Source organism: Scophthalmus maximus, chromosome 14 (assembly GCF_022379125.1).
Source record: "Scophthalmus maximus strain ysfricsl-2021 chromosome 14, ASM2237912v1, whole genome shotgun sequence".
Lineage (NCBI taxonomy): Eukaryota > Metazoa > Chordata > Actinopteri > Pleuronectiformes > Scophthalmidae > Scophthalmus > Scophthalmus maximus.
In genome coordinates this window covers 17518867-17541729 of record NC_061528.1, presented here as the reverse complement: position 1 = coordinate 17541729, position 22863 = coordinate 17518867, and the positions used below count along the sequence as shown (strand labels likewise).

At 43.3% G+C, this 22863-nt stretch overlaps 1 protein-coding gene across 6 annotated transcripts in view; it reads left to right on the top strand.

Moving 5' to 3' along the window:
• Window positions 1-1503: 1503 nt before the first annotated feature.
• The window catches only part of hdac4 (histone deacetylase 4), a 122263-nt gene continuing 100903 nt past the window's right edge, over window positions 1504-22863 (top strand). For 3 of the 6 annotated variants that reach the window (XM_047337066.1, XM_047337063.1, XM_047337067.1), the window contains exons 1-2: window positions 1518-1633; window positions 14393-14648. In XM_047337066.1, the coding sequence (XP_047193022.1) occupies window positions 14627-14648 (22 nt within the window). In that variant the 5' untranslated portion in view covers window positions 1518-1633; window positions 14393-14626. Of the gene's footprint in view, window positions 1634-1686; window positions 1938-2361; window positions 3079-14392; window positions 14649-22863 lie in introns of those variants that run through there. The other 3 variants (XM_035651334.2, XM_047337064.1, XM_047337065.1) reach the window with 3 other exon arrangements.

Genomic DNA, 22863 nt, shown 5'->3' with positions numbered 1-22863 from the left:
ATTACAATAGTCAGTCACAAGGGCACGTTGAACATTGCAGATTTGTGATGGGAAACGATCTTGGAAGACAGTTCGTATAGTTGAGTCATCCTTCGTGTTTCACTAAACAGGTACTTTGGCTTTTGTTGTTGTTGCATTCATACAAGTTTTTTATAAGGAGCTTTAGAGCTATGGAATTCATTTGACCCTTTCATATTTTCCCCATATATTTTTGATGCTCCTTTGAAGGTGCTGAAAATTACTTAAATCAAATAGAGCAATCAATAATAATCAGCTTCTAATGGTGGCTCACACACAGTCATACAATTATTTTGGGCCGCAACAATTTAGGGGATCTTACAAAGGTAGACATCTGTATTTTTGCTTTCACTGGTAATGTCAGCCACTTTGGCGCACCAATCAGGACTGAGTAACATTTGAGTCATGGGCTGTGTTGCGTGTGTTGCCAGAGAGAGATACCACAGTGTCAGTCACATCTGAGCAAAGCCGCACAGTCCTGACGAATCAGATTGGCATATAGTTTTTGATCATAGATAATAGCTGAGGGTGAGTTTTGCTGCTTGATTTTGTGTAAAAACAAAAAGATTTTAAAACTGAGACTTCAGGGGCTTCAAAAAACGTCTTCATCCTTTCAAAAATGTATTTAATACTGGCATAATGTCAAACGCATTGTTGAGTTCCATAGACAGAGTACGACATTTTATCATTCAATTAAAATGGGAGAAGATCAAAGCCTTACATACAGTACACTATACAGTTTGTCTGTGTGGACCACAAGCACCAAATTCTGGTACTGCATTAACAAACACACTTATTTTACTGTGCAATATCTTCAAAAATGCAATGCTGTTTACACTGTATATGTTCTGTTTACATTCATGATGACTGTTGTTTTTTTTTTAGATTTCCTTATGTTTATATTGCATGTTTACTTACATCATATTACTTTTTTGTCCTTTTTTCGTCCCGATGCTTCTTTGTGGCTGTGCCCCTTTGCTGCTGTAACGCGGCACATTTCCCCGTGGCGGAACTAATAAAGATGTTGGATGTCGGACGCATTCGGCATACAGGCCATTACTGAGCGTCAGTGGCACTGTGGCAATGAATATTAGAGTGACAACACGGGTAATAAAAACACAATAACCCCCTGTTCGTTCACTATACCACGGTCATAGGAAACAACATTATAAAGAAAAAACACAATAAAGCCCCAACCATCACCAATCAAATGGACATAAGGACATAAGGGGGACCTTGTGGACACACACACACACCGACACACACACACACACACACACACACACACACACACACACACACACCTGTGTGGCCTCCCTCGGGAAAATGACAGGCTTCGTTCACGCGTCGACCCCACGCTGACATAACTCGAGTGCCCTCTCGGCCGTCAGTCATCCCGTCCCCGCAGGCCACGCCCCCCCCACGGAAATACAGGCGGTTGTCGGACACGTGATCGATTCAGCATGGCGGAGCTGCTGGCCGAATGATTCCCGACAGCACCGACGGGTCCTAAAACCCCTGCACCGTGGATGCCCCTTGACGCCGGGCGGGGTGGGGTGGGGGGGTGGGGAAGAAGAATACCAGCCCTCTGCGCCCAAGGGTGCTCGTTTGTCAGGTAGTGTGTTTTTTTCTTTCCTCCTTTTCCCACTTAAACACAATGAAACCGCATCTCCCCCCCCCCACCGCGCGGAGAAGCGAGAGAGGAGCGACTCTTCGAAGATATGGCGTGGTAGCTCGGGAGTTTGTGCGTTTCCTTCTTCGAAGTCAAACTTGAGTCGCTGGTGCTTCACTTTCTCTACGAGTGAGTGTGTGTGTGTGTGTGTGTGTGTGTGTGTGTGTCGTCGCGTTCAACAGTCGAGGAAAGTGGAAGTGTTGCGCAATGTGCAGGCGCTGTTGCTTTGGCGGAGTTGAATGAAAAGGTTAACTATGTTTTTGTTTTTGTTGTTGTTGTTTTAAAAAAACGTTATCACTCCGCGACCTCAGCTGCGTGGTTCGAGTAGTGCCTGTAGTAAGCTCGCTGTTAGCTTCACACTTTCTAACGTCCGGGGAGGACGCTGCTCTCTCTCTCCCCCCCCCCCCCCCCACAAACGTTTCACTTTCCCTTCAAGCTGTGCCGTGAGACGGCGCCACGCTCCTGGCCGTTGTTGCCCTAGTGTTATTGTGTGTGTGTGTGTAAGGGGGTTGGTTGGGGGGGGGGGGGGGGTCGTCGTCATTCAGTTACAGTTGTTTGTTTACCAACAAGCGACGTCAGGCGGTTTGTGCCCGCGCGGCGAAACGTCGCGTTGCGTTCACGTGACGTTGGCCGCGTTGGCTCAAAACTATTCTCCTCTTCTTCTTCCGCAGTTACGAGACTGTGTACGCGAGGAGAGAGAGAGAGAGAGAGAGAGAGAACGCAGCTGTTTTGATGTGATGCAGGTTTGTGTTGAGGTCGAGCCGCCGCCGCCGCCGCAGCTTTGGGTGTAAACTTGTGTCTTCACGAAGTGTGAACACAGGGCTGCGCCTCTGCCGCCGCTGCCGCTGCCATGGGAAGACTCCTCTGAAGCCCCTTTGCTGGCGGAAACCCCACACAGAAGCGAGGTCACAGCAGCCCCACAACAACAACAACGACAACAGCAACAACAACAGCAACAAAAACCTTTTTGTCCTTTTTTTCTGAAGCTGTCAGTCTGTTACTTGGATGGAGACAAATCTGTTTCTGCCACCGGAGCGACAGAGGATTCACCGTGGTCACGCGCGGAGGACGTGTCCGAGTCTCCTTGGTTGAAATGGTCGGCGGACTGTATTCAAATAGCTCTTTGCTGGTGTTATCGACCACCCACAGCGCTTTGCAGTACAAGTCACGTTCACCCTCTCACACACACGCATTTGTACGGCGCCTCTCCATACGCGGTGCTTTTTCCATCACACATCATTCATACATTGCCGTCTGGGGCAATTTAGGTGTCTTGCCCAAGGACACTACAGCAGGAGGATCGAACCATCAACCGTTTGTTCAGCGGATGACTTGCTCTCCCTCCCCAGTGTGACTGAGCAGCTTCAAAAAGTCCTGAAACTCTTCAGGTACATACGGGTAGAGCTGGCACAACAGTGTGCGTGAGATATGAGGGGGGAAAAATGTATATCTTAAACATCAGAAGCTTCCACCAAGCCCTAATTACTACCTAGTTGCATGAAGAAATCCATTGCAGAGGAACAAGGGGTGATAATGTTTGTTCTCTGCAAGGGGTTCTATACATCGTGATGCAAAGCAGCCATAAGATGTTGTCCTGTTGTGATGAGTCCTGCTGTGAGGAAAGCGTTCACTTGGCGTGTGACGTTCACTGCAGGAGCTGCTTTCTCGTTAATGTCATGTAAATCACCTTTCTGTCTCCTGACCAGTGATCGAGCCATTTGTGGAATGTGCGACATGATTTGAACCCAATAAAGTAGCCCCTCCACTTTGATTTTGAGAGACTGACACTAAGACCTGATGTTTAAATCGAATGTTTTAACGTCCTTATTCCAGGGACCAAAGGCCCTGTACATTCCCGTGTTAACTCGTGTGTGTGTGTGTGAGAGAGAGAGAGAGAGAGAGAGAGAGAGAGAGAGAGAGAGAGAGAGAGAGAGAGAGAGAGAGAGAGAGAGAGAGAGAGAGAGAGAGAGAGAGAGAGAGAGAGAGAGAGAGAGAGAGAGAGAGAGAGAGAGAGAGAGAGAGAGAGAGAGAGAGAGAGAGAGAGAGAGAGAGAGAGGGACAGGGAGGGGCTAAACAAATCAATAAGCTGCACGCAACTGTACAAAAATCTATATATGGGAAACGCAGAGCAGAAGTGTAAAAATACTTTTGGTTCATTCTGAAATTGTAGCGGGTCAAAGGACGTCGGCTGAGTTCACTGTGGCCCAGGACGAGTTTGCGCTTACACTGCTAATAGAATGTGGCCACACGTTTCCCGGACCACCTCTGAATGTGGTCAGAGTGATCAGTGCGTCATAAGTGTGTTCACACCGATACGGTGAGCTGTCCACTCTTGATCAGTTAATACCAGTTCCTGAACAGGGCCAAGGATACACAGGAGATTTTTTTAATCAGTGTTAATGGATTGTAGAGAGAATTTCTTCCTCTAAGAAAACCTCTCTGTTGCTTCAACGCCTGCAGTTCATTTAAGTTAAAAGCCTCACATTCAAAGTTTGTTTGTGTTTGTGGGGCTAAAGTGCCTACTAATTATATCTTGTGGGATTTTGATGCAGAAACATAATAGAAAACAGTAGATGCGTTGCCTGCGGCATCTAAAGCCAGTTTCACATAAGCTTTCTTCCGACAGAGAGTTTATCTTTCACATATGACCAACGCAGCATGGGAATGTCCGAGTCACATGTCCCACTTACTCACTGTTCAACTTTTTTGGAACGATTTGATCTTTCATGCGAGTATCTGATAATAAATATCTATGAATCTGATAAGTGCTGCTTCCTTTACCTTTTACCGCTTCATAACGTCTCGCCAATTGAGATTGTTTCACGCAACTCCTTGTTTTACTTTCACATCTCCATTTTAATATCTTCCACAACTTTGGCACAAACGTCGACATTGGCATGGTTATACAGAAATGTTATAGAGCTGCTTCTCAGAGTAATGAGGCTGAGTAACACCACGTAGATTGTCCAGTCCAACCACGGTGTCAGCTTTTATATCTCCACCTCGCAGATTACAAAAAGATGCATCTGTTGCAGTCAGTGGCACATGAAGTGGAGCCGCAAGTTTGAGAGTTGATGAAGGCATACGATACGCATACATATGTCTTTTTACAAGATTTTAAGAGATGAGCTTGGAAATTATCGTTTTTTTAAAGTTATTTTGCTGGCAATGAGGACAAATATGAGATGTCTGAGAAATAAAGGTCCTTGGCATGATGTTGAATGGATCGTGTCTTATACCGAAACACTGGAGTCGGTTACAACAGACGGAATTCGGTTTGAGCCTAACTGCTGTTCCTCATCAGTGACAATATAACCCCCCCCCCCCCCCCCCCCAAAAAAAAACCAACCTTTCCTGGTGAAATTGTGAATGTTCAACAAACAAATGATAGATTTTATGTGCAGCAATAACTCTGAGGGCAGCAGTTGAGAAAGATCATATTTCTTGGTCAATCAGTTTTGTGTTAAAATTCACAACCAAGGATATTGGATGTTGAATTGTCAGGTCTAAATACGTGGAAACAACAGTTTAGTTCTCGGAGAACAGTGGAATTTAATTAGACTCATTTGGATATATATAGATATATATAGATAATGATGTGATATATCGTTATTAAGGTTGGCCAGGTCACCCACATTAGCACCCTTAAAAATTGTAATACCACATCAGTCAATTATTTGGTGTAACTGCTACTCTTTTGGGAAATTAATGAGATTACGATACTCAGGTTTTAATGAAAGCATGAATTATCCTTTATATGTTTTTCATAGTCTTTATTTTTCATTCCAGTTTCTCGGGACAACCTCATGTGAAATTTAAAATGTCAATAAGGGTTTACCGACGTTTGCTTTTTCTTCATATTCCTTTTTTTTTCAGTTTGCAATCAAACCGATGCTACCTGAATCCAGTCCAGCCCATTAATTTGCTGAGCTCACAGGCCAACTTGCGTACCATTATCTTACCAAAGTTTGGGAGCACTTAATTCTTGTTCTTTACTTGTCCCAAAGTTAGCCTCTGGTAATCTCATTAATAAGCTCATTTAGCTCAGTTCCATTGTGCATTGTCGGAGCTCTGGGCCTGACTTTGCAACTTCCTCCCCATCATTCAGCACAACCTGGCACCGGGAAAGGTTGCTTGTTTGTGGACATTTTGTGGATGTTGTCACGCAAATGGATACTAATGGGGTTTATTAATTCCACTGTTTTGCCCGGGGGACAAATAAGGTGACAGGACCCTGTAATGCACAGACACGTTCACCCAGCGGGAATTTGTTAACTGCTTGGCAGGGCAGCCCAGAGCCACCCAGCGTATCATTGTGTCCTTGTTCTCATCCCCTGTTCATTTATTTGTCTGTGTCCCCATTACTTGAATGCTTGAGAAGCCGCTAATACAGTTTCAATTAAACTTGGGAGTTTCTGTCATTTCACCACAGTCTTTTTTTTTTACCGTCATTCATCTAAACCAACCAAATCTATTCACATGGACCATCACCAGTTTGAAACGTACATTACATTTTGGGGGGATTAATTAAGAGTAAATTGTAAATGTCAACAAAATCAATCATTGCAATTACTTTTTCTCATTAGGTGTACCGCTGTGCGATTTGGATATTGGCCATGGGGCCGGAGAGACGCAGTAAAAGTAGATGAGGGGAAGATTCAGACGAGTAAAGGGGACACTGAGTTTTTAATGGGCAACTATACTGAAGCTCTCAGCCTCGACTGATGTGATTTTAGGCTTGATGAATCCTTGTGTCGATCCTGGCTGCGAATCAATCTCCCCGATTCAGCCCCCTGTGCCCTGACGTGCCTCACAACTTCAATAACAAACCCGTTTTAGCTCCCTTTGTGCTCTGCTGGGCCCTTGCACTGACTTTGAACCCATCCCGCCCAACCCCAAACTCAGAAACTAGGAAAGGGTAGGCATTTCGGGAAAGCGTCTTTGTGTTGTTGTGGATGTTATGCTAATGGTTACAAATTAAATCTATTAATGGCGCTGTGGTGCTGGGTACCAGAATGATGACGTGATCCTGCCGTGCACGGACACACTCAGTCTGTCCCGATCACTGGTTATATCACACATGCAATATCACTGATTGGATTCTAAAGCTGCTTTACTTACTGTCTGTTTTGAAAAAGTTTTGTTTATGCTGTCTAGCAACCGGTTGTCCTTACTGTTGAACTTCTGCATTCGTCTCCCTAACTTCCCTGGAGTTCTCAGTCATTACAGAGCAGCTTGAAAGATGAGGTGAAGATAGGCCTGGGCGATATGGAAAATAATCTTCTCACGATTATTTTTTGACCGATATATATCACGATATAAATCAAATCACTATTTCTGTCAAGTTTAAAGGTTCCTTTTTACTCCTAAGTGAGATGTGACGATATGCTAAGTTTAACTTTGGTTAATTTATTATTTATCTATTATGAATCTCCCTCACTCCTGATGTACTGATGAGCACGACTGCAGGAACCCAAACATTCACACGTGAGCTGCTACGTCTCCTACGCTCGGTGCTGTGTGAGTCAACCTAACTTGACGTGGCTGGAATAGTGTTACAGCCACGTCAAGTTAGGTTGACTCACACAGCACCGAGCGTAGGAGATTGGTGATTGGTTCAGCATGGCGCTATTCTCACTATCATTGGCTGTTTGTGTTGTCTGTCAAAACATGGATGGAATGAGTTCTATCGAAGTTTGTATCGAGAAAATTAATTTGCCAAGTCAGAGTTGACATTGCAGTTGCCATTGTTGCTAATCCATCTGCTCATAAGACTGTTTTGCAGCAGATTTTGATTCCCTCCACCGTTTGTTCACAACACCGGATGCAAAGCCGCATGACTAAAGTTGCTGCATCAAACAATTGTAGAGGAGATCAACATGACAAATTAGGAGCGCTGTGTTCACCATTTAGATGATGGAAACTCAGTGGTGCAGGTCAAAGTTGAAAGAATTTGAACTCTGGCTCAGTGTTTTTCTTGAGCAGTTCAGTGTGAAGTCCAAGCGTTGCTTCGAGTCTGGCGTCAGGGCTCCCTCCCGTAAAAAATGGGTTTACTCTGTGGTCTTGTCATGTGGAGGCAACTTTAACACTTTGTAGTAGTCCTGCATAGCCCGACCTATCTCCACAGCACCGTGTCAGCACTGGAAAATGTTGTGGCTGCACCCATTATCATTCTGCTCTAGGGGTAAAAACAACAAAAAAAACAGCTCTGTTTCTATAACCATTCACAATCGTCTTGGGTGGCACGAAACCCAGGAAACAGTGACGCTGTTGCTGCAAAATAGTGTCGGGGGAACTTGTTTTGGTGGAACATTTGCACATGGCGAGGTGGGCACTATCCTTAAAGCTGCTAATTCCCCCGCCATGATATTCGATGCCACACTTTTTAGTCCCTGACCCCACATCTCCCTGCAGGTTTCACAGGAATGCACAAGCACACATGCGAGGGAAACATGGCACTCTCCTGTATTTCTCGCCCGTTTAGGCTGTCTCGACCTGAGGAAGCCATGAGGGCCAGTCTTATTAAAGTTCATATTTTACCTCCATCACATGCAGGCAGGAGATTAATGATAATGCTCTGAGCCATTCAGCAGAAGCTGTTGGACGTTCTTAGAAGGACACAGTCGTTTTCATGTTAGCGGGGAAGCAAAATCATCACCCTGTATGTAGTGTCTGTCCTTCCAACCTCTCTCTGTTGTGAACCTCTGCAGAGCTTTGGAATTTAAAGGGGCAGTAAGCGATTCTGAAGCAGTACACGTTTTGTAAAAATCAGCCAATATTTCCTCATGGTCCGTTAGCTGTCGCTTTTGTGTGTGGCGAAAATAAGATTTGGGTTTTTGGCTCAGTCCTTGCTCTGTAAATCGATTTTTTAAATAAATGGTGCGGACCGCACCTCACAAACCTGTGTGCAGTCTGTAAACCTCACCCGTCGACACATCAAGAGACGTCCTACCTCTACCTCCGCGGTTCTGGCGTAGTGGTTAGTGCGTCCCATACCCGAGGTTGTGAGTTTGTGGCCCGGCCAGAGCAGTAAAATCACAACAACAAAGTTTTTGGTGACATATATTATTCAGTGACTGAACATCAACTAGAGGTTTTCAAATTTCTACATAAGCCAGGTTATGATGTTATGTAGAAATAACCTCAATGATTTCTACCGAATCTTCAAAATGCTGGACAAGGAAGTAATCAGCGTTAAATTGTATTAGAAATTCATCTCAAATGAATTTTGTACTGAATGACTTATTCCTCAATTACATTTGTCTTGGGCGCAGGCCTGTTTTCATGCCCGTCTTCTCGCCGCCATGTTAAGCGCTCACCTGCATCTGCATTCCTTTATGAAATATTCAGTTCAGCTGAGCTCACAGAGAAAAGTTTATTGACATTCGGGTGAAGGTTGAATTGACTTTCCATAATCACTCTGCTGCGAGGATGTGCATGCTTTTTAACCGTATCACACACCCATTGAAGTGATGAACTGCAGGAGCAAGATGTAAGAAGACATCCGTCTCTATACAGAGATTCAGTGTAGTTTGAGGAGAACTGTGTTGCTCTCTGTCCATGCCTAAGTGGAACATTTATATCACATCCATTATTGATTGGTTGTATTGGTGTGTTAGAGCAGCTACCTGGTCATACTCGACATACCACTGTCCCCAGGCTGTCACAGCTCTGCGGCAGCCGGACAAATGATCCCTCTGCACCGCTTGATGCCTGCGCTGCTACGTCTTGTCATCTTGTCCCAGCTCGGCTAAACAGCTGACTGATGTTGATGGCCTGCCGTCATAGCTGGCCTCGTTCACTTGCAAACAAGCCCCAGAGAGGATTGTGTTGCTGTGGGCCATTTTCTGCCCGATAATGTATCACCCTTTCTTTTCGAACGTGCGCTCACTCAAAGAACCCGGTGAGGAAGCAGAAATTGCACTACAGCCTTTGAGTCTTTTTTTCGCCGGCCCCAGGTCCTCGTCTGCCATGCTCCTAGCTCATGATTTTATTTTTTTATTTTTTATAAACGCGTCACACACTGAATCGGCACAGCTATCTGCTAGGAAATCAGTCGGTTGGTTCGTGAATGCAGTGTGTGTCCACGTGTGAGGTGTGTAAATGTCATTCCAAGAGGAAGGGTTCAGTTTGACTCGGTCAGGCCCTCAACAAGCAGCAGTCGAGACGTTTTAGAATTTGACAGTATGTCCCTTGTTTTGCTAGCAGCGAGATGCTGTGCTTTTCCTCTGGGGTGTCCAGGCTATTTTTCTAAATTAATACCACCTAACTATTTTTTTGCCAGTAACAAAGAAAAATCGGGAACATGTCAATCAGTAGCATACGAGCGGTGCCACTAATCCCACTCTCCAGCTGAATAATTCATAGTCAATTAGGGCCGAGAGGCTGAAGCCGTCTCCATGGCGTAAGTGCATTTTCAATGATTCATTTCATGAGATATGCAAGGGGTCTCTTAATTGTTGTTTACTGCTCAATATCCGACCACATGTTATTTTTATGCCATCGTGATTACTCCCGGCAGCGCTCTGGACTGCTTGGGAAATGAAGTCCATTAAGGGGTCCTGAGAGCGTTCCCCCCCCCCCCCCCCCCCTGTCGAGCGCCATGCAACGTTTTTCCAGATTCAAACTTCTGCAGGACGGCAACAATAAATCTCATCCAATCTCGAGTGTCACGTCGGTGGAGATGAGACGCACAAAGACGCGCAGGTGGTATGTTTTATGGTTCTACAGTGCTGGAGAAAAATGTTCTCGCAGTGTTGTACAGAGATCCATTTATAATGGGATCCCTGGAGGCCAGTTCAAATGTTTGACAAAAAAAAAAAGCGAAATCATATGGAAGGGACATTACGGAGAACTGAGCAGCTGACAGCAGACCAGTGTCACGGGCTGCAGGACGACGGCGTCAGGGAGTGAGTTGTTTTGGCTTCCCTTTTGAGCTGCAGAGAGAGTGAGAGGACTCACGGCCGGAGGTCATTTTTGACACAGTATGACGAGCTGTTAAAGCACACGCTGAATTCTTGTGTGACAGACGAGTCCTTTGACAAAAATAGGCGGCTAGATCTGAGAATAGCGTCGCTTCTCCCCGGTCCACTCTCTGAGGCCTTTTCTTTTTCTTTTTCCCTGGCACCTCATGCGTCAGCAAATCCCACAACCCCCCTCACGGAGTATCCCTCCTGGCCGCCAAAGTATTGTCTGCATGCACAGGACTGTTTAACACGCGCTCACGTCAGACATTCACGCAGGCAACTAAACGTCGCCTCTGGTTGTTTTTGCCTCTGCACTCAAATTTAACACGGTGAGTGAAAAAGTAAAAAATGACTTTGTCATAACAACACGCCGATTTTAGTTTTCTCAAGCTCGGAAAAGAAAGCAGACAGTCTGCCGGTTGCATCGAGCCTGATGGAGAAAAACCAGAGCTCATTTTTTATGGCTTTATAATGTATCTGATTATACCTCCAACATAATGCCTTTTATTTCTTCACATTCCCCACCAATTATGAAGCTGGACCGCCATTTAAATTTGTCACTCACTTAAGGGACTGTTTTTCTTCCACGATAATTCCTGATAAGTGAAGTAAGACCCCGGAGAGTCCTGGCAGTATTGTGTTTCCATGAGCTTTTTTATTTGGCCACGCAGAGCTTTGCACCCTCTTTCCACTGAACTCATTCATTTGACAGTAATTCAGTTCAACAGCTTTAAAGTAACGGCAACAGCAAGAGACCGTGTGCGTGTGTGTGAGGTGTGTGTGTGTGTTTGAGAGAGAGTGGAAAAGAGCACATGCAGACTTTATTGCGGCTTCTGTGGTATTTCGAGTGACTGATTGCAGCTTTCATCACTCGTGTGCATTCAGCTATGTTGACACCTGTTAGACGGGACAGAGGTGAGCTGCTGGCTGCTGCTGGTCAGGGTTGGATAGTCGGAGGCTTCAATTCACACGTGTGTGTGTGTGTGTGTGTGTGTGTCTGTGTGTGTGCATTTAAATACTCCTGGCAGTTTTGATTGCATAACTTTTAACACTCGCACATTAGACAGCAGTAAAGGCATTCTTCCTCTTCCTCTTCTGCTTTTGGCGGAGGTAAATCTGAGCTTTCGGGAGACCTCCGCTTGCAGTGTCTACTGCAGGGAAGAAGCTCTTATTGAGACACTGACTTCCCCAGCTGACTGTGCGAGCTGTGAGAGTCAAAATGCGTTAATGTCACAAGAAGCCGGCAAATGTTTAAAATAAACATTGCAATGTCGCTTTCTTTTAGACGGGCAGTAAGAGATTCTAAAGCAATACACGTTTTGTAAAAATCTGCAAATATTGCCTCACCGTCCGTTAGCTGTCGCTTTTGTGTGTGCGCCGTAAAAAGGTATTAAAATGTACTTATTAAAATGTGCTTCAGTATCAAAAGTGAAAGTACAAATAAACAAAACAGCCAGGAATTCAATTCTTCAATTTAAACTTCATCAACAGTATTTTTTCCTCCCTCCTCGGGTGTTCTAGCACACGCCGTTGTGGCAGCATCGTCCATGCTTCCTGTGCCAGTGGACGAGGCGGCTGCCGTGATCACGTTCTCTGTTTACAGCGAGACTTGTTTGCGCCTGATACAATATCACGAGATAATTGGGCTATTATTCAAATTTTATTTTGCAGCCAGTAATGTGGCGTAGAGTAAAAGTATGTATTTTTTCTTTATAATGTACTTGAGTAAAAGTTTAAATAAATATAAAAACTCAAGTAAAGTATAGATACTCTCAAAATCTACTTAAGTACTGTAACAAAGTACTTGTACTTCGTTACTTTACACCACTGCTGGCCAGAGCAGTAAAATCAAAACAACAACACAGACAGAAACAAGCTTTCTCCCAAATTGCGTACTGCCCCTTTAATTGTGTTTAATAAAAGTGATTTTTTGATTTTGGGACATGTAAATATAGGTATTGGACTAAATTCAAAAGCTTTGTCTGACTGGGTGTGGTGACAGTACTGACGTAGACTTACAGGCTTGTATTGTTGAAATGCTGTGATTCTATTAAACCCAAATGGTTCAAATGAAACCAAATTCATGTAATATGAACCAGATGCGATACAACTTTTACTATGGAGGAAGCCAGCGCTGTTTCTCATCCCTTTTTCTCTTGTCCAAAATAAACCAAATGATTTTTATTAATAATGAGGTTGATACTTTCTTTGACTTTCAACATGTTTTCTACGCTCGTAAAAGATGTCAACCACCCAACAAGAGAGAAAACATTTATTCACAAAGAGCCTTATTTAATTTCATCTCTGCTTAATAACAACAACAACAACATGCGGATTTTCTCCTCTGTTGCTGTTGGCTGTGACTCCGCTCCTCTGTGGTTGCTAAGCTCACCTTGGCAGCCACGATCTATCTCAATGACGAGCATAAACAACGCTTACCTCACACGGAAATTTCCTTCATCATTAAAAAAAATGAAAAAGCCCATTTAAAAAGGAGATGTGTGCATATTTACCTAGGGTCACGGATGGAAACAAAATGCTCGTGAAAGACAGGGGGTCATGTGTTCTGTGAAGGCTGGTGACCTGCAGGTCTTTGTTCTCTCCAAGCCTGTTACATGACCACACAGGCCGCATGGAGGAGGTCTCACTCCTGTCACTGCTGGAGAGAGATAAAAAGCCTGCGGGGCAGCGGCACACAGTGACCCCTGATTCAGTTTCCAATTTTTTGGGAAAACAACTTGGATGTCACAGTTAGATTCATTTCATTTCACAATCATTTGTTTCGTTAATTTCAGTGCAACCCAAAATGTTTTTATGAAACAAACAATAAACCTTAACACGTTCCCTGAACGAAAAAGGAGTCGGAAGAAGGAAAATCTTATAATGCCTGCCCCGTTCATATTCGACATAAATATAGATGGCCATCCCCTTTCTTTTTACAAATCAAAACCAAATCAATCATACTTTTATACAATTATATTTATCGATAGCAATCATTAGGGGTGCAACTAACGTTTATTTCATAATCGATTAATCTGTCGATTACTTTCTCGATTAATTGATTAGTTGTTTTCGTCCATAAAATGTCATAGAATTGTGAAAAATGTCGATCATGCTTCCCAAATCCCAAGATGATGGTGTTTTTTTTCCACACGTCGAAGATATTTAGTACTCTGTCATAGAGGAGCAAAGAAATCAGAAAATATTCACATTTAAGATACTTAAATCAGGGAATTTTTACTCTTTTTTCCCATAAAAACGACTTAAACCGATTAATTGTTTATTAAAATAGTTGCCGATTAATTTAGTAATCAATTACTAATCGATTAATCATATAACTGCTGCAGCTCTAGCAATCATCATAATTTAATTATTACTCCATACATACATACATAAGTACAGTTCCTTTATTTGTTCTTGTTAATTTTTTAAAAATTGAGAAATATTTGAGCAACATATTAAATCATTGTCCAGAGAATTCCACAGTTTCACTCCAAAAACACATTTGCTTTGATGTGGTGCGAGTGTATGGACTTCCCTCTATAATCTTCATCATTTGATATTAACAGCTTCTGTATATTTTCAGGGTAGAAGCCCATTTATGGCTTTAAACATAACTTTTAAATTAACTAAAACGACAAGTGTCGTTTCAACACTTGTGAATTGAGCTTCCACCTGGAATTCCCCATATATCGATATTAAAACACTTTGTTTTGTTTGCATCTACTTCTCGCAGCCTGTTTGGTTGAAGGAATCCTGCCACGACACACCACTCGAGGTCTCCACCTGTGGCCCTGTGCCACGAAGCCCTGAGAAACAGCTCCGCTCTGTTCCTCTTTGGCCTGGCAGCACCGGCTTGGCGGGAAGCGCAGGATGGTCAATCCAGCCACCGCGGTGGTCCGCTGACAACCATCCCCTCTCACCTCTCCTCCCCCCGAGGAGGCTGCCTGCACCACCAGCAGCCCCAACGATGAGCTCTCACAGTCGACCAGGTAAGATGTGAAAAAAAATAAGGAGATAAAATGCATCATTTCACATCTTAAAAAAACATCATTTATCCTTGTCTGTGCATGTGTGCTCGCTGTGACATGGGGGAAATACTGCTGTTGGAACAAAAATAGCATTTGGCTCTAGGGTTAATAATTATGATGATACTTCTGAATTTGCATAACAAGTACATGTTTGTGTGATGAACATTGTGTTCAGGATTAGACTGTGCTCTGTCTATATGATACACTTTTGTACTGTTATGCTGTCTGTTTTATGAATGGAAATAGTATGAAAACTACCTGGTTACTAAACAAAGATTGCACGTTTTCAGCCCTTTTTTCATGCTGTGTTTTTTTTTCGAGTTTGCTAAATATAGTGCAATTCTCTGATGAGGATCAGTTTCATTGTTAGTATGTGTGAGCCTTTTTTCTTCAGTATGGTTGTAGAAACACTTAAACCTTGTTAACATGTAAGTTTATGTCAGAACAGTAGAAAATAATTAGCGGAACCCTTTTGACGACATCCTTCTTTCTCTTATGTCCCAGTGAGTTATTACAGGGAAAGTTAGGACTTTTTTTTAATTTACAGTAATCACACCTTGGCGAACAGACCAAACCTGCTGTATTAATTTAGCATTTTCTACATGGGCTCCTCAATCTTCCAAGGCGTGATTGAATACGGTTGAGTAAGTTGGCAAAAAACATTCACTCCACCATGTATCATTGTGCAAACAGCACTTACACAGTGGTATCTGAGAGTGGGCACACGTGTGTCGGAGTTGGAGCGTATTGTTTAGGGTTGGTTTAATCGATTTGCACTCATGGTCATCCAAAAAATACAGTGCTGCCAAGAAAACAAATTGATATAGAAAAATTGGATTGTGCTGTTTCTATAGAATTTGTTTATTTATCAGCAGGATTAAAAAAATACCAAACCTATTTGTAACAAATTTTCCTCAGCAAGTGATGTATGGATCTTTTCAAAGATATTTTTGGGGCATTTTCAAGCCTTTATTGACTGGACAGTTCAGTGTGAAAGGGGGGAGAGAGTGGGGAAGACACGTAGCAAAGGGTCGGGGTCGGAGTTGAACCAGCGGTTGCTGCAGGAGGACTCAAGCCTTACGGACGCGCACGCGATGTAGGCATCTTGATGTAAAATCAGACATATTCATGGTGTTGAGATCTACGAGCTCGTACAGTTTGCTGTAGATTATCAGATCTACAGTCTTTATCGTCTTCGTTCCTTTTTATTTTTCTATCCCAAGGTCTAGGCATACTTTTAGTATTGTTTTGTCTTGGTGGAGAAATGTGCTCTTTTGATGGCCATTCTGAAGTTCCTAAAAGAGGGAGTAAAACTGGTACTTTCAGCTAATTTGTCATTTTTTAATATTATGACCTCGGATTTTATTGTGTTCTATCAAGCTATTGTTGCTCTCTGTTGTCACAATGAACCCGTGACAGGAGGCATTAATCATGGATTATGTAGCCATATAATTTGTCTAGCTGAACGGTGTAGTGGTTAGCACTTTCACCTGGGTTCGAATCCCAGTTCAAACCAACCAGGGTCTTTCTGTGTGGAGTTTGCATGTTCTCCCTGTGTATGCGTCGGTTCTCTCTGGGTTCTCTCCGGGTTCTCTGACGTCCTCTCAGAGCTGTCCCTTTACACAATCTTTTTGTCCTTGACATTTTTATGAAAGCAGTAGCAGGCCAGTAAAGTTCACTCTTTACGTAGGTGGTATCTCTTGTACTGCAGCTCCTTATATTGGCTTCCCATTAGAAAGTTGCCAGTTCTTTTTTTCCCCATGTGGCCATAGTTATGTTTTCTTCATTGTCGTTTCCTTATATGAATAACTGTGTGTTCCATAACGCAGAGATAGGTGTGTGTCATGCTCCCTTGACAGTACCGGTGACTAAATGCATTTTGAAAGAACAAACGCCAATGGGGAAACTCCGACACTCCAGCCACAGGGGTGTCCCTCTTTATTTAAAGTTGAAAACATTTGCTCCGAAAATGGAGGACACTATCAAGCAAAGTCGCCCTTTGTACAAAGCAGCTGGCTTACTCTTCAACGACAACAGACCTGCAGGCTGCCGCGTGGGTTGGCACATTCAAATACATTTGAATGAATTGCTTGTCAAATTTGTTAAACTTTAAACTAAACCAGCTGACCAATGATGTGACTTCATGAATGAGTCACGCTGCATTTTGATTTAATTGTCTCCTTGCATGCTTACATTGCACTACCCATTGTGCTTGACCTGAACCAGTGAGAGAAGCCCGTAGCTGCTTTCAGACGTGCACTGAAGTCCGGATATTTTCCTGAAGCTGTCGGACTGTGCCCTGAACTTTTCCTGCCATAGAAAAAAAACAGACGCCACAGAACGTTCCGGAGATGTTCCTGCTGTTGAACGTGTCTGACTCCGTGTTCGTCATATGTGAACGGAAAATGTCCTGACACAATTTGTGGACATTTTCCAGAGTTTTTATCTGAAAACGGCTCATGTGGCCTTCTGGTCAGATCTGTATTTCCCAGTTTTTCAACTGCTGACCAAAATGGACAAAAGGCCAATTGTGCCATTCTTTTACCCATCATGCTTTGGCTGCCTTGGTCGTATTCAACGCAGTGATGTCATAGCCATTGATTAATTGTTGCGGTGCCATTGGTCCTGTGTGGCACACTGTGGACTGCTGGCCAAACCATCTTTTCTCTTGCACTGTGAGCAGAGACACGGTTGAGTCGGCGCCAAGGGGGTTTGCGTCAGTGGATGTTTCAGGCTGTTCAGATAGCTCTGGCACAGGCCAAAGGTATCTGTCATTTTTCTTCTGCTTCTCACTGAAATACATTGTTATGTAAGCCGAACCTTGGAGTGGGTCATATTTTCCTCTTATTTTCCTAAATTCTGATCATTTCCATGCTCTGTTTTTTCTCATTTCTCACACAATGTTTATTATCCTTAACGTCTCTCAGAGTTTCTGAAACGACTTCATGGTGTAGGAGTACAATTCCCTCCTTTGTCAGTTTTGAGGTATGCCTGTCAGTTTTCGGCTTCTTTCATAGGCAACATCGGACTTCTAAGGTAATGGAAAAATGGTACCAACCTGAATCAACAGTTGTCTAGTGTAATCACCAATAAGGGAAAGGCCCTATTATACGCACCCACCATATGTCAGTTAATGGATAAACACAATCCCACTTTTGGCTAACTCATTTCATCGGATTTATCCTCCACCCACAACCTTTCCCAAGCAATAACAAACATAGGTGAAGGAGGTGAGGGATAGTTCTTTTGAACATTTGTATTAAGCCAAAACATTTGAGACTCCAGACTTTTCTCCACCTCATGTAGTTTTGAAATTAAGAATGACGCTTTTACTTCTCAATTTCACCTCTTGTTAGCGGTTCAGTTTACCCCCGTCGCCCTCCAGTCTGTGCAGTATGGCTAAGTCCTTTTCCATATATGACTGATCATCATTTCCTATTCTTGAAACCGCCATTTTAGAGGACTGAAGGGCCTTTTGTCTGACTTGAACCTGGGTGGCAAAGACTGGCATGTTGACATGCTACTTGGCATTTTGGAGCCGGGTTTACGGCCTTGGAGCCGGAGCAAGAACACACACACAGACAAACTCTCTCATCCCAATAAGACCCCTCCCTCCCACCCCTCCTCTGTCCAGTGGCAGTAATCGGTGGCAGGTCCTGGCCGAGGGGGCTCTTGCGTCAATAAATCGCCATGCAGAGCGGCTCCCCTGCCTGGAACCCAAACAGAGCGAGGGTCCGTCTGCCGCTGGAGGCCTTGTAGAGTTTGTTAAACCCCTCTGAGGCTCACATGGTGTGACCAAGAAGAAAGCTAAGGAAGAGTTTAGTAGGTCTTGTTATTGTGCATTAGGCTTAGTTGTGTTTTTACTGATCTTGTCCATGATTATATAGTTATTGCAGGGTGGTATAGTTGTGCTTTAAGCTGCCAGTCTGTTGATGATTTGCAATTTTTTTCTTGGAAAACGATTTTTTATTTATTTATACCCTTCCACCGTAATACATGCAACAAATAAAAACCAAACTAAAGGAGTACAGCCCAGTGAGTGTGTGGGGCAAAAGGGAATACATGACCTAATTTGCAGTTTATCTGGTTGGTTATGTTCAGTTACGGTTGTCTTTTTCAGTGGCTGCATCCATGCAGTGTTGAGGTTGAGAGTTAGAGCGGCTGCTGTGTTCAAAACAAACACAAGAATCACACCTCCTCACTTTTCTGAGTCTTTTTCTGACCACCGGTCTGTAGCAGTTGGTTGTGAATTATTCACGGGTAGATTTTATCCCAGGGATCACTCGGTATTGGAGGGTGGAAAAGATGGTGTGACTGACAGCACAGTAAGTGCCTCACAAAAGATAGTGGAGTGTAAACGGCTCATGCCAGATAAGACAGTTATTATTGTTTTCCCCTTTGTGATGGATGGAGCCCTGTGACGTCATTAGGTGAGATTAAAGATTCTTCCTTTGCAGCTGTGATTTTCACTCTTTTGTTGTTTCCTTGTCAATGCTGTGGCCACGTCTAGTTCTAGCATTGTGCTATTAGTGCTTTTAGGATGCTTTTAAGACTTTTTCTGCCCAGCTGCAACAGCGGCATCTACAGCCACAAATGGTGATTACAAGACGCTGCCTTCACGTGAAAGTCGGAAGATCGTACTTCCCACTTGTGAAATCGCAATTACGAGAATGTCATGTTGAAGTGTTTTGTTGGCGGAACGAATTGAAAAAAGGGCGAAATGGCTAATGTATTAACTTTGCACCGCGCTAGCAGACTATAGTCCATTTGTTATGGATAGGATTGATGATGAAAGGCATTGACTAAAATTATGTACACAAGCAACAGTTAATACTCGTTGCACTGTTGAAAATAAGGACTGACGTACTATCCATTACTGTATCTATCCTCTTCTCCGTCATGTTGAAAGGTTCTGGTCACCCCAACTCGGTAACTCGGGTATCAAAATTATCTCAGAGTTCATGTGCAATTTCCAAGTCGGTAACTCGTATATACCATTTTTTTTCCGATACCACATGAAGGCGGCATAAATTCTGTCGGCCTGAGTGGTGAAGTGTACTTGGAAGCAATTCATTGTTAATCACTCACGGAGTAACAAACACAAAATCATCATCTCAATACAGACAAAACATCTTACTGTCCACCTGTGACAAGTCGGCATGGTCTGATTTCCAAGTCGGAAGTCAGAATACATCTGAATCAACAGAAGTTGCAGACAATAGGCAGTTATTGCGTTATTCAACATGTGAATATATGTCCATTTGATGTTTTGGCTGTATGCAGTTCAGCTCTCTTAATTCTAAGGCCCTGTTCATACCTGACACTGACATGATTTTGTCCGTAACATCTGGAAGTTTTCTAGAAATATTTCAAGTGCATAACACATCTTGTGCAATTTTTATTCGCCTGGAACACGCCAAGGACTAGAGCCAGTCTGGTTTTTTTCGGCAGACCAGGAACAGGAAGTTCATTGCCGATCGCCTCCTGCCGGCTAACAACACCAACAAGGCATTTGGGAATGGAAATGATGTACGCGTTTATTTGCAGAGAGCCGGGAAGTGAGATTCCGATCACAAGTGGTCACTGGAGATACATGTAGACGTATGAACTAAGATTTGGCCACTTGTGATCGGATCAGCCAATCAGGGTGTAATGCCTGCTAACAGGGCCTAAGGTACAAATTCTGGCTGATCTCTGGTTAATTACAAACTAGCTTTAGCTCTTTTGATGACACAAAGCCATGAACACTGTTGAGAGGTTGCTAGTCTTGAACTTAGCTCTGCTGATTAAGAACCGGGTAACATATTGACAAGTTTTCACGTGACTGTCGCGATAAATTACGCAATTCGTCAAAAAGGGGCTGATCGATGAAAGAAGGCAACTGGGATGGGTCTGGCACTAATTCTGGTTTCCATCAGTGGGAACGGATGCGGATGTGGGCATTCACAGGATTAGGAAATCACATTCAAAAGTTTTAGTTTTGCTTTGAGTATTAGATTTAGGAGTAATCAAAGTCACCTGCTGAATAATTTTAGCCTCCTGCTTCTGATATAGGATTCATTTTTAATTCTCCCACTTGCCCTCTTGTGTCACTCAAATTTCCGTATCTGTCTCCCCCCCACACCCTCTCTCTGTCTCTTAATTTTAATCAGTGGCTGTAATAAGGACTCACAGTGGGAGCTATCAAAATCCTGCAGTTGTGGATTAGAAGATAGAGGCTGGTCCCTGGGCCAGGCCACCGGAAAGTGAAGCTTAATCCTTAAAAAAAAAGGGGGAGCTTAACCCCTGAAGGCCCACGCTGATTATTCCCCATTTACAGAAGCCACTGTGACAAGGAAAAAGGCTTTGGGTGTTAATTGATATGTCTTAGTCTGAGCGTTTCATAGAAGTTGTCTAAAGATGACCGGAGTCAACCAAGGCAAGAGGCAAAATGAAGTTCAGTCTTCAGGAGCTTATTCAGAGGAAGTTGTGAAAGAAGTTTTGCGGAGAGAAATGACGTTCATTTGATCTGTGCTTTTTGTGTGCTCGCAACAGAGGCCACAGTTGCCACTTGCTATCTATTTTGTCCTTTGTCTGAGGAGCCAGCGGGACACAATGGTACTCTCTCCTATCTATATTTGATGCATTTGAGTGCTGCAGAAAATGTTATTGTTCTCATTTATCCTTGGCTCAGTAAAATATTTTTCCTCAATGGAAAGATGGATGGGAATGAGAGTTGAACCAGAAGCCTTTTTTTTCTTTTTTCGGAGAACAATGGAAGCTGCTGTGGAGAAATAAGATTACTGCCTCATTATTGTCTTTCTCCCCACAGTTTTCCAGAATATTCCATTCAAGTAATTTCATTGCCAGATGAAACAAGTGTGCAATTTAGCCTTCGGAAGAATTTATTAAGCATTCAAAGCATTTGCGTTTGCCAAAAGAGAAGCTTAGAATTGAATTATGCTGTGCAACGTTCTATCAAATAAACAAAGGCCCACCAGTCTTCTTTTTTATTTAGTTCTTTCACTATTAATCAGATGACGATTTCATGGCTGATTTGGCAGCTAAATTAGGCAAAGTGGTATTTGAGTTTAAACCTGCTCCGATAACTTTTACAAGTATTACAAGTATTAATCTATAGGTTTTATGCATGAGCCGACGCCATAAACCAATATAGTTAGTGACTGTTGGTGGTACTACACTGCAGAAAAAGTACAGATGTCCAGCCTGTCAATGGAAATTAAGAAAATGCAAGCCCCATAAGATTAACCCTAAAGGTTTCACATCTGCTGCCAAGCTTATAGTTCGGGTTCAATGCGACAGGTCACGTTATCCACGAGACCTCTGTGCAGTAAACAACCCCAGCATTATAAGAAAAGAGATCCCTGCTCTGCCGTGTTTCCCATATGGCCTGGGAGGTTCAATCCACTGTACGAGTTCAACGGAGGACAGCCGAGAAGAGGGAGGCGGGTCAGGTGGGTCCCTGAGGATGGAATCCTCCTGCTCCTATGAACAAAACAAAATCAAAAGTTCCCAGGAGTTACACAATCCCTGTTAGGAAGGGCTCAGTGCACCCTGGGTCTCCTAGGGCAGAATGAACTTTTCCAGGCACTAATCCGAGGATAAGCCCAGAAACAGAGGCCATTCGAACTTCGCTGTGTGCCGTGGTGAACTAAAAATGCCTGAAAATGCCCAATGGAGCGGTTGTGTTCATGGTGAGTGGCATCCCCCTGCAGATCTGAAATGAGCGTGATACAAAATTCCTCAAGGCAGCAGGTGAAGAAAAAGCAGAGCCTCCATTTGTACCCAGTTGAGCTAGAAATATGAATGTGGGAATGCACAATTATCATTAAAAAATAGCAGCAGCAGCAAAAGAGCCTGAAAAGAGTCAATAAGTTTATTTTATTCAGCGTAGTTCACTTATGCATTATTTAGCTGACTTGAATATACTCAAAGGATGATAAGACAAAAATCCTACTGTTTGCAAAATTAAAATTTCAATGTATTTTTTTATTTTTATTTATTTCTTCAGCCATAACCTGGTGTAAGGTCAAGGAATAATAGATAGGAAAAGATGATAGGAAGGACAATCCGAATCCACCCATAATCTCCAATATGATGAGGTAATTGTGATTACCAATCAACCAATCACATCAGGAGAAGTGGTTGTTTATTGATCAGTGTCTCGTGTCTAAAG